At 43.1% G+C, this 19,273-nt stretch overlaps 1 protein-coding gene across 1 annotated transcript in view; it reads right to left on the reverse strand.

Moving 5' to 3' along the window:
• The window catches only part of fhip2a (FHF complex subunit HOOK interacting protein 2), a 77,468-nt gene that overhangs the window by 18,383 nt on the left and 39,812 nt on the right, over positions 1-19,273 (reverse strand). Inside the window, exons 8-11 of the mRNA XM_070876580.1 lie at positions 13,882-13,996; positions 9,529-9,605; positions 5,278-5,467; positions 2,856-3,025 (exon numbers count right to left, since the gene is read on the reverse strand). Coding sequence (XP_070732681.1) covers positions 2,856-3,025; positions 5,278-5,467; positions 9,529-9,605; positions 13,882-13,996 — 552 coding nt within the window. The remainder of the gene's footprint in view (positions 1-2,855; positions 3,026-5,277; positions 5,468-9,528; positions 9,606-13,881; positions 13,997-19,273) is intronic.

Below are 19,273 nucleotides of genomic sequence, written 5' to 3' on the forward strand. Positions count from 1 at the left end.
CCGAGCCTGCTCCGCCATTCAATAAGATCATGGTTGATCTTCGACCTCAACTCCACTTTCCTGCCTGATCCCCATTTCCCTTGATTCCCCAAGAGTCCAAAAATCTATCTATTTCAGCCTTAAATATACTCAATTAACTCCGCATCCATAGCCTTTTGGGGTAGAGAGTTCCAAAGATTCACAACCCTCAGTGAAGAAATTCCTCCTCATCTCAGTCATAAATGGCCAACCCCTTATTCTGAGACTATGCCCCCTAGTTCTAGATTCTCTAGCCAGGGGTAAGAACCTCTCAGCATCTACCATGTCAATCACCCTCGGAGAATGTGAGAGATGCCAAATGCTGACCGATATTGCAGCCTATTTATAGCAATTTTTTTTTCCAGATTTCCAGTTTACTCTTTTTATCTTCAATGTCTTAGCTTATGACTTGCTGAAAAACCAGAAACGAAAACCCTGTTTAAAGAAAAACTTGCACATTCATTTCCTAAATAAATGGTGAGAGCCAGGAAAAAGAAATAAAAGATTCCAAAGTTTCCAAAAATAAAGTTAGAAAAGGTTGTGAATAGAAGAGAGAAATAAAATAGGAATGACAGAATGAAGAGAGTAGGGTTAAAAAATTATTTTAATAATCATTGTGCTGATTTCCCCAATGGCTCAGTGAGTTTAACCAGCAAGTAGCTAAGCCACATACATCAGAAATGCATCAAGTTTGATCCCTGGTTCGTGTTGAGTTGGCTAATCTCAGCTGGGATGGAGGTGGAAGCACTAGGGGCTAGATTTTCGCTGACTTTGTGACCGGGTTTTCACCACGATTTGACCCTCCGTGGCAAAAACCCGGTTGGCAGGATCCTCAGTACCTCTTTGCGGCGGCACTTTCAAGTACTGCCGGGGAGAGGTGCACCGACGTGAAATGCCGCGGATTGTGCTACTGTCGTATTTTCGGCACTCTCCACCACGCCCAGAATACCGACAGGGTCAAACCTGTTGGTGCAGCCCTGTCAGCAGTGGTAAGTATGAAGATCTGCAAAAAAAGGTAAGTTAAAGTTTTTATTTTTAAATTAATTTTCAGCGATTTAGTAGGTAAGGGTTTTGTGAATTTTTTTTGATTGTTATTTGCAATTCCCCCTTCCAAGACCTCTCTCGCAGCGCTACCGGCCTTGGACTAAAGTTGCTGAAACTCGAGGTTTGCGCTGCAAATCCTTGTGCAATGCCGACTTTACCGATGAGACGTAAAGGCTGAAAGTTAGGACTAAAAACGGTAGAGCAGCGAAAATGGTCATTTTGGCAGAAAACTATCGTTTTCGCCAAAAACCGAAAATCCAGCCCGTAAAGTGGCCAATCAAGGTTTCTGCTCCTGGTTGCTGAAAAGTGCAAGTGTCTGGATGTCCCAAGATCCTCTGTGGTGCCTTCCCAGGCTTGGATAGCCAGTCACTACCATCATATATGAATAAAGCTCACTTGGGTGAGGTACCCCAAGGTATTTGTGAAACTACCCTATGAAGAAATTGATGGCTCAGAGGTGGGAAAGATTTGTGTTTTAAGTGTTCAAAATATTTTAGTTCAATAGGAACAATGCTACTGCAGTAATAGTATTCCAGACAAGGTTGTTGTTTTGTATGACAGGAAAAGCTGAAAATGGGATGTCCAGTCTGGCTATGCATTCGATGGCCTCCTGAGATGTCGAGTGGAGAAATGAGGTGCCTCCCGCAACAGATCTTAGGTGGTTAGGTTGATGTGATGTGTTCCACGGTCTGGGACTCATAGCCAGTCACACTTCGGGTCGTCCCTCATCTTCCACTTGTGGAGCAGGTGGCTGCATCATCTATGCCCTGTGCAGATTGGGTTGAGCACTGTCCACTATCTTCCAGGGAGGTTGAAGCCAGGGACCTCTGCTGTTGGGTCAGTGATGAGGTGTTGGTTCTTTATGTTGCATCCGTCCCACGCGTGGTCTCCCTATGCATGCTAGTTCACCGAGAACCTGCCAGCTAATGTCATCAGTAAGATAACCAAACACCCAAACACTCGAAAGTGCCCTCCCAATCTGAAAAGCATGAAAGCATTCCAGACACTGAAGTAGCTTTATTATAGTAATATTGGTGTTTACTTTTGCATAACACACGGGTTTTTAAATTGGGTCCCCGGACAATAAGGAGTCTGCAAAATCATCAGATTTCTGTATTTGACGACTAGCTAGCGACTTTCTTTGCCAAGCAAAGATATCTCCCAATATTTTCTTTGGATTTAAGATTTTTGTTAACTGTTGCAGGTGCCATCTTTTGGATGAGACATTAAACAAAGGCACTGGCTTCCCTCTCAGATAGATGTAAACGATCCTTAGACACTATTTGAAAAGGAGTAAGGAGAGATCTTCAGGTGTCCTGGCCAATATATATCCCTCTCAACCAACATCATTAAAAAAAATAGATTAACTGGTCATTTGTTGCCTCGCTGTTTATGGGACCATGCTGTGTGCAAATTGCCTGCTGCGTTTCACTGCAATTTCCTACTAGGAATTTCAGTGAGGCAGCCCGCATTCATTTTACAAAGGACACAAGAACCTATTTCTAAATTGTTATTACCTGGCTATAGGAGCATATTTTTACACTTAAGGCTTTCACTATTGCAGAAAATGAAAAGTAAAAATTATGGAGGTGCTATGAATCGCACACATTAAACACACATAATGGTTAGTATAATGTGTTCCCTTTTTTGAAATAATGACATTTAAAAGAAATTGATGTCCTTTCCTTTTGAGCCACATCAGCAACCATCAATGCGTTTAGTAAAAATATTAACGTTGAAGTAATAATGAGCTAACAAATTGGAGAGAAAGAATAAAACAAACAGCAACTCACACTGCTCCTGCTATCTGTCCATTTTCAACTATATCCTTGTCTTCTTGGCAAGGTGGTTTATTCTCAACGTAATTCCGTTCCTCCAAATTCCTTAGGACCATGCTGTAAATAATGTGCTCATTTGGCTTTTGCAATAGATGCTCAAACATTCTCAGTGTCATTATACTGATCTGTAAAATGTAGCACGCGGTACATCTTAAATCATCCCATTATTTGCAATTTTAGTAACAGTAAATTACTTTTACCAAAAAGCTGCAGAATTATAAATATAGGATAAACCTTTATAATTCAATTAAAATAATTTAACTATAGATAGAACAACAGACCTGGAACACTCCAATCTGGACAAACATTTATAAGCTATCCCTTGGTGGCATTCCATAGGTGTGACCTCTCCGCCCCTCATCTGCCTCAGTCTCCAAAATGGTTAAAGGGTGGAATCCAGCTCAGTTCCTGGGACAGCAGTGTGCTTTTAGGTAAAACCAGAAGGTCAGCTAACTGCCACTTCTCTCAGTAGCATTAGCAATTCTATCCTAGGTTAAAGAAGGCGGCCATTTAAGGATTTAAAGGAAACAACAACGGGGAGAATTTTAAGCTAAAGAAACGAGCGGGTTGGGGGTGTGGGGGTAGTTAAATTGTTAAAAATGAAATTCCAGACCTTGAACCTACTTCCAATCCGCCAACTTCTGGTTTTAACGGAGGCAGGACAGGAGGTGGGCAACCAACCCATTCCCGGGGGCAGGAAGTCCATTATATGAGGTTGGACGCCTCTTTTTGAACCTCCATTTTGATTTTAACTGGACGTGGACAGGTTTTACACAATTTGTGAAACCTGGCAGTTACAGCAAGGTGGGGACTGCTGCATCCAAGGGTAATTGCCTTTATACCCAACTCCTGATCCAAGGTTCCACACTAACGATCCAAGGTCCCTATCTAAACCACTGCCCACTATCAAAGAACCCCCGCACCTCCCCCTCGCACCTCCGCCTTCCTCATGCTCCTCCTAGCCTAGGATCTTCTAAAGATACCCCCCCCCCCCTACCACGCTCCTCTCGTCTGAAGATCCCCCCATCCTGTGCTCCTCCCTGCCCACGATCGTCTTAAGATATACCATGCTGTCCCCATCCCATACTCCTCCTGACCCGCGATCATCCTCGAGTACCCCCCTCCCCCCCACCCCATGCTGCTGCGGCCGGCCCCCACACAATTCCTCCTTCCCTTTGTGCGTCTCCGTGCCACACAGTCTCTCAATCTGGCTGGCTGCGGCAGTAAACCCAGGCCTCGCATGCAAATAAGGCCCCGTCGTTAAAGCCGGCCTGGCTCGTGGGGAAATCTGACCGCCTCAGAGCCCCCCTCCTTAAAATTGAGCCCAATATGTTAACATTCAACAAGATTACAAAGTTTGCAAAACAAACGAACCGCACCTAGTGGCAGGAATCAACGATTTAATATCATAAATTCAAATCTTTAGCTTAAGGCAAGATACAGGTTGAACCTCCCTTATCCAGAACTCCCTTAACCAGAACCACCCCTTGTCCAGAACCATTCCTGACCACCGGGTGGCATATGCGCAGAACTCCAACATGAACAAATTGAAGTCCTTCCTCGCTGCCGACTTCCGCAATCGCTGGCTTGACCCCACGATCCACCGCCACCCCTAAAGATCTTTCTGCCGCACTCCCAGCCCCGATATTCCCTTGCTCAGTACCTGTACTATCCAATTTAATGTGACCACCCCACGTCTGGAAAAATCCCTTATCCGAACAGGCCAGGTCCCGAGGTTTCCAGATAAGGGAGGTTTAACCTGTACATGAATTACTGCTACTTGAACAGTGCTCCGATTACACTCTTATGATTTAACTGGTTGAAGTTCCAGTCTCCAACTTGGAGTAAACAAATGTATGCAAGTCATTTAACACTTCGTGACTGGATCATTCTATTCAAATAGAAGCTTCACTGTATTTCCACTGAATATTTGCAGCAAGTCCTTATGCATCATTACTTCCTGATGCATTTTTTTCATTTGATTTAGTTGCACTTGAACCATGAAGGCTTTTTACCACTTTTAAAAACATTAATTGTTAGTAGAATCCATTCTTTTCCCTGATGAGAGCTGTTATTTTCAGCATGGGGAGGGTGAGGGAATTGTAGCCATGCATTTACACCCATAATTTTTCCAATTGATGTGTGCTATTGGCACAGACACTATTGTGTCCATCATTCTAAGTGAGTTGGGGTGTAGGAGATGGAACAAGTTGAATTGGATTCTATTCCCGAGCCCAAATGGTCAAAGCTTTTTCACAGGAAAAGAATTTCCACTGGAATGTTGAAGGCATATGGAAAATACATTAATAAAGAACGATATTCCTTTTTTAAAATGCCGAAATGCAATTAAGCAGATTTTGCACTCATCAATATTCACCTCATCTGAGAGATGGTCACAGTGTTCTATAAGCCGATACCGCAGCTGATGCTTATTGTCTCTGGGTATTTCGGGCTGTCTCTGTTCTCCTAAGAGGAAGAAAACTAACTCTTGTAGCATTGCATTCGACATGATCTGACGGATGATGCGATTTAGCAGCGATATTGAGGTCAGAATGCCAATCTCTGATCTACACACACAAAAAAAAGACACATTTTAAACACTTAATTATGGTAACTTTAAGGGCCAAAAAGAATTGTAGGATGCACCTTGAGAATATGTTTCTTAACTTCTTCAAACGAATATATATAGAACAGAGCGAGTTTAATAAATGGGAACTGTGGTACAGGTCAGCAACAGAACACCACAGAGCCTTTCACACCGTTCCCATTCACAGATCCTTCCACGTCCTCTCTTACGTATCCAACCTATCTCATTTGTCAGGAGTTGGAAGACTCAGACCTGTCCAAAGCCCAGCCCCTCACAACTGTTACAACATTTACATTAATAAACTAGGCTCCCAAAACAAGCGCTCTACTCAGAGCTCCGACACGGCAAGTGAGCTCCAGATGGGCAGAGGAAATGCTTCAAGGACACCCTCAAAGCCGCCTTGAAAAAGTGCAGCATCCCCACCGACACCTGGGAGTCTCTGGCCCAAGACCGCTCAAGATGGGAGAGAAGTATCCGGGAAGGCGCCAAACATCTCGAGTCTCTTCGCTGGGAGCACGTGGAAGCCAAGCGCAAACAGCGGAAGGAACGCACGACAACCCAAGCATTCCACCCACCCGTCTCTTCAACCACCGTCTGCCCCACCTGTGACAGAGGCTATAGGTCCCACGTGGACTCATCAGTCACCTGAGAACTCATATTAGTGTGGATGCAAGTCATCCTCGACTCCGAGGAACTGCCTAAAAAGAAGAATAAACTATAGTGTCAATTGGTTTAAAGACTACAGAGGTGCACTGAAAACTGGGGAAGTCCACATAAGAACATAAGAATTAGGAACAGGAGTAGGCCATCTAGCCCCTCGAGCCTGCTCCGCCATTCAAAAAGATCATGGCTGATCTGGCCGTGGACTCAGCTCCCCATAACCCTTAATTCCCTTATTGGTTAAAAATCTATCTGTGATTTGAATACATTCAATGAGCTAGCCTCAACTGCTTCCTTGGGCAGAGAATTCCACAGATTCACAACCCTTTGGGAGAAGAAATTCCTTCTCAACTTGGTTTTAAATTGGCTCCCCCTTATTTTGAGGCTGTGCCCCCTAGTTCTAGTCTCCCCGACCAGTGGAAACAACCTCTCTGCCTCTATCTTGTCTATCCCTTTCATTATTTTAAATGTTTCTATAAGATCACCCCTCATCCTTCTGAACTCCAACGAGTAAAGACCCAGTCTACTCAATCTATCATCATAAGGTAACCCCCTCATCTCCGGAATCAGCCTAGTGAACCGTCTCTGTACCCTCTCCAAAGCCAGTATATCCTTCCTTAAGTAAGGTGACCAAAACTGCATGCAGTACTCCAGGTGCGGCCTCACCAATACCCTATACAGCTGCAGCAGGACCTCCCTGCTTTTGTACTCCATCCCTCTCGCAATGAAGGCCAACATTCCATTCGCCTTCCTGATTACCTGCTGTACCAGCAGACTAACTTTTTGGGATTCATGCACAAGGACCCCCAGGTCCCTCTGCACTGCAGCATGTTGTTTAAAGTTTAATTTGTTTTAATTGCCGGTGCTTTTAGTGTCCCCCTCCCCTTTTATAGGGGGCACTGGAGGAAAAAATGTGATTTTTGTGCCCCCAAAAAAAAAGAAAAACACAAAAAAAAAACACAAAAAAGAAAAAAAAGGGCCTTGTAAATGTCTGGTGTGTCATCCAGGGCGGGTGGCACGGTTTAATGTTTATGTTTTTTCAGGTAAACTCCAAAAGAGTTTCATGCACAAGGACCCCCAGGTCCCTCTGCACCGCAGCATGTTGTAATTTCTCCCCATTCAAATAATATTCCCTTTTACTGTTTTTCCCCCCCCCCCCCCCCCCCCCCAAGGTGGATGACCTCACATTTTCCGACATTGTATTCTATCTGCCAAACCTTAGCCCATTCGCTTAACCTATCTAAATCTCTTTGCAGCCTCTCTGTGTCCTCTACACAACCCGCTTTCCCACTAATCTTTGTGTCATCTGCAAATTTTGTTACACTACACTCTGTCCCCTCTTCCAGGTCATCTGTGTATATTGTAAACAGTTGTGGTCCCAGCACCGATCCCAGTGGCACACCACTAACCACCGATTTCCAACCTGAAAAGGACCCATTTATCCCGACTCTCTGCTTTCTGTTAGCCAGCCAATTCTCGATCCATGCTAATACATTTCCTCTGACTCCGCATACCTTTATCTTCTGCAGTAACCTTTTGTGTGGCACCTTAACGAATGCCTTTTGGAAATCTAAATACACCACATCCATCGGTACACCTCTATCCACCATGCTTGTTATATCCTCAAAGAATTCCAATAAATTAGTTAAACATGATTTCCCCTTCATGAATCCATGTTGCGTCTGCTTGATTGCACTATTCCTATCTATTTCTTCCTTAATGATTGTTTCAAGCATTTTCCCCACTACAGATGTTAAACTAACCGGCCTATAGTTACCTGCCTTTTGTCTGCCCCCTTTTTTTTTTAAACAAAGGCGTTACATTAGCTGCTTTCCAATCCACTGGTACCTCCCCAGAGTCCAGAGAATTTTGGTAGATTATAACGAATGCATCTGCTATAACTTCCGCCATCTCTTTTAATACCCTGGGTTGCATTTCATCAGTCCCATTAGCCTGTCCAGCACTACCTCCCGAGTGATAGTGATTGTCTCAAGGTCCTCCCTTCCCACGTGCCCGTGACCAGCAATTTTTGGCATGGTTTTTGTGTCTTCCACTGTGAAGACCGAAGCAAAATAATTGTTTAAGGTCTCAGCCATTTCCACATTTCCCAATACTAAATCCCCCTTCTCATCTTCTAAGGGACCAACATTTACTTTAGTCACTCTCATCCGTTTTATATATCAGTAAACGCTTTTACTATCTGTTTTTATGTTTTGCGCAAGTTTACTTTTGTAATCTATCTTTCCTTTCTTTATTGCTTTCTTAGTCATTCTTTGCTGTTGTTTAAAATTTTCCCAATCTTCTAGTTTCCCACGAACCTTGGCCACCTTATACGCATTGGTTTTTAATTTGATACTCTCCTTTATTTCTTTGGTTATCCACGGATGGTTATCCCTTCTCTTACCGCCCTTTTTCACTGGAATATATTTTTGTTGAGCACTATGAAAGAGCTCCTTAAAAGTTCTCCACTGTTCCTCAATTGTGCCACCGTTTAGTCTGTGTTCCCAGTCTACTTTAGCTAACTCTGCCCTCATATCCCACTGTAGTCCCCTTTGTTTAAGCACAGTATGCTCGTTTGAGACACTACTTCCTCACCCTCAATCTGTATTACAAATTCAACCATACTGTGATCACTCATTCCAAGAGGCTCTTTTACTAGGAGATCGTTTATTATTCCTGTCTCATTACACAGGACCAGATCTAAGATAGCTTGCTCCCTTGTAGGTTCTGTAATATACTGTTCTCAGAAACAATCCCGTATGCATTCTATGAATTCCTCCTCCAGGCTACCCCGTGCGATTTGATCAATCGATATGTAGGTTAAAATCCCCCATGATTACTGCCATTCCTTTTTCACATGCCTCTGTAGCTCTCCACAATGTTGGCGTACCCCCCGATCCACCTACTAAATATACCAAATAGCAGCAACCGCGCCCGCCCCTCCCCCCCAGCTCACTGCTAAGTCTCACATATCTACCAGCCTTCTATATATTAACTAGCAGAACCAGGGGTCACAGTCTAAGGATAAGGGGTAAGCCATTTAGGACCGAGGTGAGGAGAAACTTCTTCACCCAGAGAGTGGTGAACCTGTGGAATTCTCTACCACAGAAAGTTGTTGAGGCTAATTCACTAAATATATTCAAAAAGGAGTTAGATGTAGTCCTTACTACTAGGGGGATCAAGGGGTATGGTGAGAAAGCAGGAATGGGGTACTGAAGTTGCATGTTCAGCCATGAACTCATTGAATGGCGGTGAAGGCTCGAAGGGCCGAATGGCCTACTCCTGCACCTATTTTTTATGTTTTCTATGTTTCTATGCACTACTTTACAAGACAGATGAAGCAAACCAGTGATATGAAGGAAAGTAATTAAGCTAACTTACGTCTGAAGCAATTGTGGTTCCATAACCGGAACAAAGAACCTCTCTCGAATAGCCCTTGCCAAGGCAACTGCAGTGAGCTGTAAAACAAAAAACAGCATAAATAATTATACAGCTGGTTATTTATTCCCTACCAGTGGATTGGAAAGCAGCTAAAGTAACGCCTCTGTTTAAAAAAGGGGGCAGACAAAAGGCAGGTAACTATAGGCCGGTTAGTTTAACATCTGTAGTGGGGAAAATGCTTGAAGCTATCATTAAGGAAGAAATTGCGGGACATCTAGATAGGAATAGTGCAATCAAGCAGACGCAGCATGGATTCATGAAGAGGAAATCATGTTTAACTAATTTACTGGAATTCTTTGAGGATATAACGAGCATGGTGGATAGAGGTGTACCGATGGATGTGGTGCATTTAGATTTTCAAAAGGCATTCGATAAGGTGCCACACAAAAGGTTACTGCAGAAGATAAAGGTACGCGGAGTCAGAGGAAATGTATTAGCATGAATCGAGAATTGGCTGGCTAACAGAAAGCAGAGAGTCGGGATAAATGGGTCCTTTTCGGGTTGGAAATCGGTGGTTAGTGGTGTGCCACAGTGGTGCTGGGACCACAACTGTTTACAATATACATAGATGACCTGGAAGAGGGGAGAGTGTAGTGTAACAACATTTGCAGATGACACAAAGATTAGTGGGAAAGCGGGTTGTGTAGAGGACACAGAGAGGCTGCAAAGAGATTTAGATAGGTTTCACGAATGGGCTAAGGTTTGACAGATGGAATACAATGTCGGAAAGTGTGAGGTCATCCACCTTGGAAAAAACAGTAAAATGGAATATTATTTGAATGGGGAGAAATTACAACATGCTGCGGTGCAGAGGGACCTGGGGGTCCTTGTGCAGGAATCCCAAAAGGTTAGTTTGCAGGTGATCAAGAAGGCGAATGGAATGTTGGCCTTCATTACGAGAGGGATGGAGTACAAAAGCAGGGAGGTCCTGCTGCAACTGTATAGGGTATTGGTGATGCCGCACCTGGAGTACTATGTGCAGTTTTGGTCACCTTACTTAAGGAAGGATATACTAGCCTTGGAGGGGGTACAGAGACGTTTCACTAGGCTGATTCCAGAGATGAGGGGGTTACCTTATGATGATAGATTGAGTAGACTGGGTCTTTACTCGGAGTTCAGAAGGATGAAGGGTGACCTTATAGAAACATTTAAAATAATGAAAGGGACAGACAAGATAGAGGCAGAGAGGTTGTTTCCACTGGTCGGGGAGACTAGAACTAGGGGGCACAGCCTCAAAATACGGGGGAGCCAATTTAAAACCGAGTTGAGAAGGAATTTCTTCTCCTAGAGGGTTGTGAATCTGTGGAATTCTCTGCCCAGGGAAGCAGTTGAGGCTAGCTCATTGAATGTATTCAAATCACAGATAGATTTTTAACCAATAAGGGAATTAAGGGTTATGGGGAGCGGGCGGGTAAGTGGAGCTGAGTCCACGGCCAGATCAGCCATGATCTTTTTGAATGGCGGAGCAGGCTCGAGTGGCTAGATGGCCTACTCCTGTTCCTAATTCTTATGTTCTACATCATAAAATATTCTAATTAAACAGCAAAATCCATGAAACACTAACTTCTGAATGTAAACATAAGAAAAAGGAAGGTCAAAGCAAGGAATTCTCTCACAGCAAAACTCTGCCATTGAACCATCCAACTGCATCTTGTTGAACTGCTCTGTATTTGTCTCAGCATTTTGCCCTGCAATTTACTCCCAACATTTATCCTTCTCCGAGTACAGATATCATTCCTAATATATACCTGTTTTCACTAAACTAATGTCCTTTGGCCCTACCTTCTTGGCTTACTTTGAAGTAATATCTTGGTTTATCTTCTGAACATTATTTAATATATTTAAAAAAGGAGTATGTTTTTTCGGCTGCAGAAGTTGAGTTTCTTTAACCTTTCTGCATAGCTCATCTCCTTTACATTTGAGATCAGTTTTCTTACTTTTCTCTGTAGCCTCTCTAATGCATATAAACATTTTGCTGCAATAGCAACCAGAATTAAACATATTGCTCCACCAATGCATTGTCGAGACTTAACGTAACCCCTGAAGACCTGTACTCCTCATTTGCATGTATCCCAGCAATTTATCAGCATTTAAAAAAAATTGCTTTATTACATTGTCTAAACATCGAAAATAATGAGTCAACAATTTCTCTCGGGTCCCTTTCCAAGTCTTCCTGTAACAATTTAATTCTATTCAGTGTATATTCACGATGAGCAGTATATTTCAGAACTGTGTACTTCACATTTATCAGCATTAAACTTTATTTGCCATTTTGCTGTACAATCTAAAGTCCTTTTCCAACATCTTGCTTTATTCTTGGTTTCTACTGCTGTTCCTATTTTAGTGTTAGTACATTTGACGTTCATAGTTTGCTTTGGTATCTGGGTCACCAACAGAGATCCAAGCATAGTCCTCAATATCTGCAACCCCATCCAATATTCAATTAAAAAAACAATTTTGCATTCAATCCTAAGTATCACCCTAGTGTTTACGCTAATTAGAAGTCTTTGGTGTGGGACTTTGTCAAAATCTTTGACAGTTCAAACTATATCATACGGAGTTCCACTATCAACTTATTAATCAAACAGACACCCTCAAAGAAGTCAATTTGTCATTCAGAACCTAAATGAACGCAGGCTCCCTGGTATGTTGGTATCGAGGGCACGATTTTTTCACATTAAAACTGCTTTTTTATTATTAAAATAAAGTGCACAAATTCCCTAAAGTTTAAGAACGTCATTTTCAAAATATCGCCATTTTCCGGATCTCAATACCTTAAAAATAGGAACATCTAAATTTGGCCATTCAGCGAACCCGTACTCGGGTCAAAAAACGCACGGAAAAAGCAAGCGTTGCGGAAAAAGCAAGCGTTGCAGCCTAAGAAATGACGGTAAGTAAGAAGACCTACAAAAAAGGTAAGTTGAAGTTTTTCAGTGATTCATTTCTTAGGGCTTTTGTGAATGTTTTCTCATTTTTTATTTTTGCAAATTTTTTTTAGCGTTTTCTCCCCTGTATTTTTGACGATATCGACCTTGCTGTAAAGATAGAGAGGACGGCGGTATTAAACACGATTCCTCCAGCAATGCCATTTTTTAATGACGGGGTATTTTTTGGGCAAACTTAACCTCTTAAAAAATGGCGAAATTTTTCTTCTTATTTCTTCACAAATTTCTAGCCAATAGCCTTTTATTTGAACTATTTTCAAATAGTTTCCATTATTTGACATGTTACTTGTAGATATGCACTGTTCCTGTTAAGTCAGATAATGCACTGTTTTAGAAGGGCAGGAGCACTTTACCTTGTAACTCAATGTGTTATTTTGTTGCTAAAAGGTAGCTGTATGCACCATTTAATGCCAAAACATGGTCTGCAACAGTGAAAGGGTAGTAATGGAACTGGTGTTCTGTACCTTTTCAATACCCTTTGCTATACTCTCTATTGCCATTTTTCTAACTCTTAATACCCTTTAATGAATCGTTATACTCCCTTCAGAGGTTATTAATTTATTTTGCTCTTATATTCTGGCACAACTGCATTAAATCTGGTTATTTAACACCTTGTCTGTCAACCATCTCCACATCAGTTGATTTGTTAGATCAAAACTCATAAGGTAACTCATCCAAATTTTTAATAAGGTGAGTTAACACTGACCCACAGCAATGTGGTTGACTCTTAACAACCTCCTGAGTTGTACCAAATCGCTACAAAAAAGCATCACCACACGAACTGCAGCAGTTTAAGAAGGTGGCTCACCACCACCTTCTCACAGACAAGTAGGAATGAGCAATAAATGCTGACCTTACCAGCGACGTCCACATCCCATGAATGAATATTACACTTTTTTTAAAAACCGACCACATTGGATATAAAAATGCTTGCATATCATAAACATGTTATCAGAATTAATTAGGTTATACCCTTCAGCTGACTATTTTGGTATTTATAGCATTTAAAAGAACTGAGAAATGAATATGGATAAAGAAGTCATTCAGCCCATCAAACTCAATTCCTACTAGTTTATAAGAATGTTCTGACGAAGGGTCATCGACCTGAAATGTTAACTCTGTTTCTCTCTCCACAGATGCTCTCTGGCCTGCTGAGTATTTCTAGAATTTTCTGTTTTTATTTCAGATTTCCAGCATCTGCTTTTGCTGATGCATATTATATGTCATTCTACCCATGAAACTATATGTTCTAGACAAGCTTCAATCACAGACTGCACTGTTACAAAAATGACAGCACAAAACATCAACTTTTCAATGATTGATTCACTTTTTGTTCTGTTGTTCAGACCTTGTGAGCTTCTTTAATCAGTTGGTCACAGTAATCCAGCCAAGATAGGAAAGAGATGAGGGCACGCTTTCCTGGAAAAGCTGTGGCATCTTCTTTATGGCTATAAGAATCTAAACTGTAATACAGAAAGCAAAATCAAAAATTAATTTGTATGAATTACCTGCCTGCAGTGTGAAGATATTTAATACAGTTAAACTTTTAAAGGATAGCACCATGTCACATTATATTCAGTGAAATGGGTATTAAAAGGGGGTTTAACTATACATTTACCAAACAAGTATCAATGTCAAATTATTTAACATAACAATTTCCTACACTACAACAGTGATTATACGTTAAAAGTACTTTATTGGTTGTAAAGCGCTTTGGGGTATTCTGAGGTCATGAAAAGCAAGTTCTTTCTTTTTATTCCTGGTAAATTCAGCACTGAAAACATGCAGTTTGATTTCATGAATCACAATCTATCATTTTCAAACTGCTAACATTGGATAATTCACTAAAAAGTTAATTTTTGTATTACAAAAAGGTAATATGGTAGGATCACGAAGTATTGAACCATATTTAGAGTTTACATTGATTGAAGGCATCCTACAAAGTCTTTCTGTGCCCCCAAAGGCTCCCCTAACACGTGATACCTAGCATTTCCAAAGCTTCCTCACCTACACGTATACATAGTCCACCTCATTCTAGAATTCATTTCCCAAGACCACAGGGAGGGGTCCCATGCCTACAGGGTCTGGTCTACATGTGACCCCGCACCCTGAAGGTAACTGGGGTTGAGCAAAAAAAATTTCCTAGCCAATGTTGCTGACATCCTAAGAACAAAAGTGTTAAAAACAGTGCGCCATTCTTAGTGTCCGTCGTTTACACTTTCACTCAATGCCTCCACGTGCAGCAAAAGCAAGCAAAATAAAGCTGGGTATTCGAGGGGCTCAAAAGGGGTGAATCACAAAAGAGAGCAGTTGAATATGACATCAGCAAGGCCACTGTAGCAGACTGGAAAAACAACCATTCCAAAATAAAGAAATGGCGTGGTAAAGTTGCCTCAAAAAAGGTAATTGTCTCGAGAAAGCTATGTATGCCTGATTAGAAAAGAAAGCTGGACAGCGCAGTCTGCCTGTAGTTAATGCAGGAGCAGGAAAGCAACGGTCATTAGTGGTCCATCCTAAGGACAAGAGTTCAATAAGGAATTGAACTGTAGTCCAGAATTCATAGCCAACTCTGGATAGATGAAAAAAATGCCATGAATCAATCAAGGTCCAAGTGGAGTGAAGTGCACCTCACTACCCAAGCCTGCAGCATTGGATTTATAAGCTAGCTATCCAGCGATCACGAAATCTGTTAAGCTCCCAGCTCAAAAATTTTTTAACTTCAAATCCTCTCTCATTCACTACAAGGCGCAGTCTGATGCTTCAATAAATGACAAATTATTCATAGAACAGTTCCATTCTCAGTTCGTACTGCAAGTTGAAACAGAAACTGCCTGCCAAGATAACATTCCAGCCAAGTGTCAATTTCTTCAGACAAAGGTGGGAGGGAGGAGGCGGAATAACACCTTTATGACTAATGCACATAAAAACATAAAATATTGTTCCGTACTACTCTCCCAGTAGAGACTTTCAGTAAATGTTAATGTAGTGTATGTAGCACTCAAATCACTGACTCCACACAGTCTGGTGTTGTAGTAACTGCTGTGACCATGGTCCTTTATTGTGTAACTGCAGAGTGCCCTTCAGGTGTGGTGGTCAGCCTTTTATACTCTGTCTCGCAGGTACTTCGGGTCTCCCACCACAGTACCCCTTGTGGCACACCATTGTAACCATACATTTAATGTACATGGACAATACATAACATCTCACCTCCCCCCCACCAGTTCCAAAAGCAAATTGCCGGTAACTTTAGCCTGGTTGATTTGTGAGTTTGAATCCATGACCATCCACTTCCCTCCCCCCCCCCCGTAGAGATTATGCTTGCGATCCGGTGCAAGGATGTGGTATTTGCAGTCCTTACATGGGTGATACAAGTACACAAACATAATCTCCAGTAGAAAGCAGGTACACATTGACAGTACATTTGTATGATACATATAGATGCATTGAAGAGTTATATCAAAAGGTTGCAGGTACACTGAACAGTTATTAAATCTCAACTCCACTGGGTGAGGTGTGGTGGCGGCATACTGCCTCTTTTTGCCCGAGGTAACGGGCTGCGTTGAGACAGGGTATGACAACTGGTGCGTTGCCTCTGTTCTCAGAAAATAGTTGCCTTTTGTGGCTTGTCTGCAGCCACTGAACAATTGCATAAATCACATAAAATCAGAAATCGCATTAATCATGTTAGTCACAGATCCATTAACCCTTTTAATTGTGCATTGTGATATTAACTCTCTTCACCAATCATCTCAACCATTTTAATCACAGTAATCATTTTAGCATCAAAATATTAATTCTTGTCATAAATCACATCATCATACAAATCACAGTAATCATTTTGACTCACTCTTGTCCTTACAAAAGTCTCTGTGGGGACTGCCAACGGTGTAAGGCCCCTTTAAGACTCCCGGGTACATTCCCCTTTTAAGACGCCATTTTGATTTTTCCATGAGGTTTCTACTGGGCGCCGCCATGTTAGGTGCTCTGCTGGTGCCTGCCTGCCTCTCTCTGAAGAACTCTGCTGCCACGAGGCTCGCCTCCATCTTGAACTCGCTGTGCTGCTGCCTGCTCTCCCTCTCTCCCCAAAAACATCTGGCGACCAAAATGGTCCAGAAGAGCGATCCGGCCACAGGTGGAGTGAAGAAGCCTCATCGCTACAGACCCGGCACCGTGGCTCTGAGGGAGATCCACCGCTACCAGAAATCCACTGAGCTGCTGCCTGCTCTCCCTTCTCTCTTCTCCAGCTCGGTTGGTGCTGCTGCTGGCTCCAGCGTCTCTTTCTCACTCTCAGACTTTGCAGGGAAGTCGATGGCTGCCGCTGCTCTGCCCAACCCCACACACGCTTCCTTCGCTGCCATCCGATCCGAAGGTGGAGGCCTGCTCTGCCTGTGAACACGGGGGACAGCGGTCTGTGGAGGAATGAAGTCTTCCCAGCTCCCACGGACCTTCCCCATCCATCTCCTGCCGAGTAGCGTCAGCCCATCACCTGCAATGATCCACAAAGGTAAACCGTGCATCTCGCCACCGTGAGATACCTGCACATCCGCTCTGCCAAGAACAGGTATCAGTTCCTTGGTGTAGGTGCGCAGCTTCACCGTGACCGGGACCAGCTTGGGTCGTGCAGCTGGGTTGATCCACAGTTTATCAAAAGTTTCCTGACTCATCAGTGACTGACCCGACCCCGTGTCCACTTCCACACTCACTGGGACTCCGTTAATCGCGACTTCCATAATCACTGAGGCCGAATCGTCGGTACACGTATACAGTCCAAACGCATCATCTTCTACTCTGGGGCTGGGCTGCCTGTCGAGCCAAACCGCAATGCTCCTCGCTGGATAGCAGATCATCTACCATCTCCTCAGCCACATGATGAGTCATGTCTCTTTTGCACATACGCTGAAGGTGGCCTTTCGTGTGGCACGTATACTCCGCAAACCTGCACCGGTGAGCCCCATGGCTTCCTCCGCAGCGCCAGCATGGTGCTACTCGATTAGCGGACTCTGACTCTGAGTTCCAGGACCCTGATGTCCGTGCTCTCTGCCCTGGGCAGAGCCACGTTCTGCAGTTTTGTCCGTGACGGGCGCTATCTTGTGAACAGTACCTGCCGGGTTCGAGACCGTGTGGATCATCTGCTTGGTGCTGCAAGTCGAGGTCATAAATGCCCGGCTGATGTTGATGGCTTGCTGCAGGCTGACTGTAGGTTCAGTAGATAGCAGCTTGTGAAGGAAACCCTCATGTCCAATCCCCATAACAAAGACGTCTCGCAACGCCTCGTCAAGGTGTGTGCCAAAATCACACGGCGCAGCAAGTCTCTGATGTCCGCAGCATATTTTGTGACATCCTAGCCCTCAGGTCTGCAGTGGTGGTAGAATTTGTGCCTGGCCGTGAGGATGCTCTCCTTCAGTTTCAGTTGGTTACAAATGAGTTCAATCAGCTCCTCATATGACAAATCCCTGACGAGACGGTAAACCTCCTCGCCACAACTGGACAGCAATATCACCGTACGCTTCTCTATCAGTGCGTTCATGTTCCCCGTCAGGTCGTTTGCTATAAAATAGTACTCGAGTCTTTCCGTAAAGGCATCCCAGTCATTACCCTCTGTGAAATCCTTTAGCGTGCCCAAAGTAGCCATGGTTATGTTAAGAGTTCGTCCGTGTCCTTGTCACCAATTTGTAGTGTATGTAGCACTCAAATCACTGACTCCACACAGTCTGGTGTTGTAGTAATTGCTGTGGCCTTGGTCCTTTATTGTGTAACTCCAGAGTGCCCTTCAGGTGTGGTGGTCAGCATTTTATACTCTGTCTCGCAGGTACTTTCGGGTCTCCCACCACAGTGCCCCCTGTGGCGCACCATTGTAACCATACATTTAATGTAGATGGACAATACATAACAGTTAAAAGGACACGTGCTATTCCAGGACCTTTTTTTTGGAACAGGCTTGTTCTTTAAAACTTTACTTCCTGGCATTATTCTCTGAATGTCACTTCTGTCGCACAAGGTTTGAGGTAAAATGGAGAGGGGAAATCAGGGACTTGGAGCATGGGGGAAAGGGATATAAACTCAAATTATTTATAATTAATCCAAGGGTTAAAATGCTGCCTCTCATTAATGTACCATCCAGGATATTATAGACCATAATGTCTACAGTAGCAGTAAATCACTGAAATAAAAGGGAAAATTGAAACTAAACACTCATATGCATTCATTCATTTCACTAAGTTTTAAATACAATTGAGTGCATAAAACATGCTGAGCGAGCACATGCCTTATCAAGCATCATGTATATTTTCACCATTCTTTGACAAAAAGGCTTGACATCTTATGCTGCATTTACACTGTCACCACCAGTCAGAGGCCTGTAGCTGCACTACTGGATCCGATTGGGAAGCACATCATTTACATTGCCAGGCTCAAGCTGCAATTCATGTCTAGGAAAAGACTCTGCACGTGTTGGTTACACGTGTGCGTACAGCTTCTCTTCTTGGTGCTGACGTTCAAGTATTTAGAAGGTGCAGCTGGCAGCATCCACACAATCCAAACATTTAAATTAACCCAAGTGATTCAAGGGATTTCTGAAGCACTTTTTAAAACATGAGTTATACTCCATGTAGCGGGAGGCTGACTCCTGCACTACGCCTCACTAGTCAGATTAAACCCTAAACGTGGTTCAGTATACCGCAACTTTATCATCGCAAAGTAGAAATTGCTTTGCAGTGACACTGATGTTGTAGTATAAACAC

This window comes from Pristiophorus japonicus, chromosome 3 (genome assembly GCF_044704955.1).
Source record: "Pristiophorus japonicus isolate sPriJap1 chromosome 3, sPriJap1.hap1, whole genome shotgun sequence".
NCBI lineage: Eukaryota > Metazoa > Chordata > Chondrichthyes > Pristiophoridae > Pristiophorus > Pristiophorus japonicus.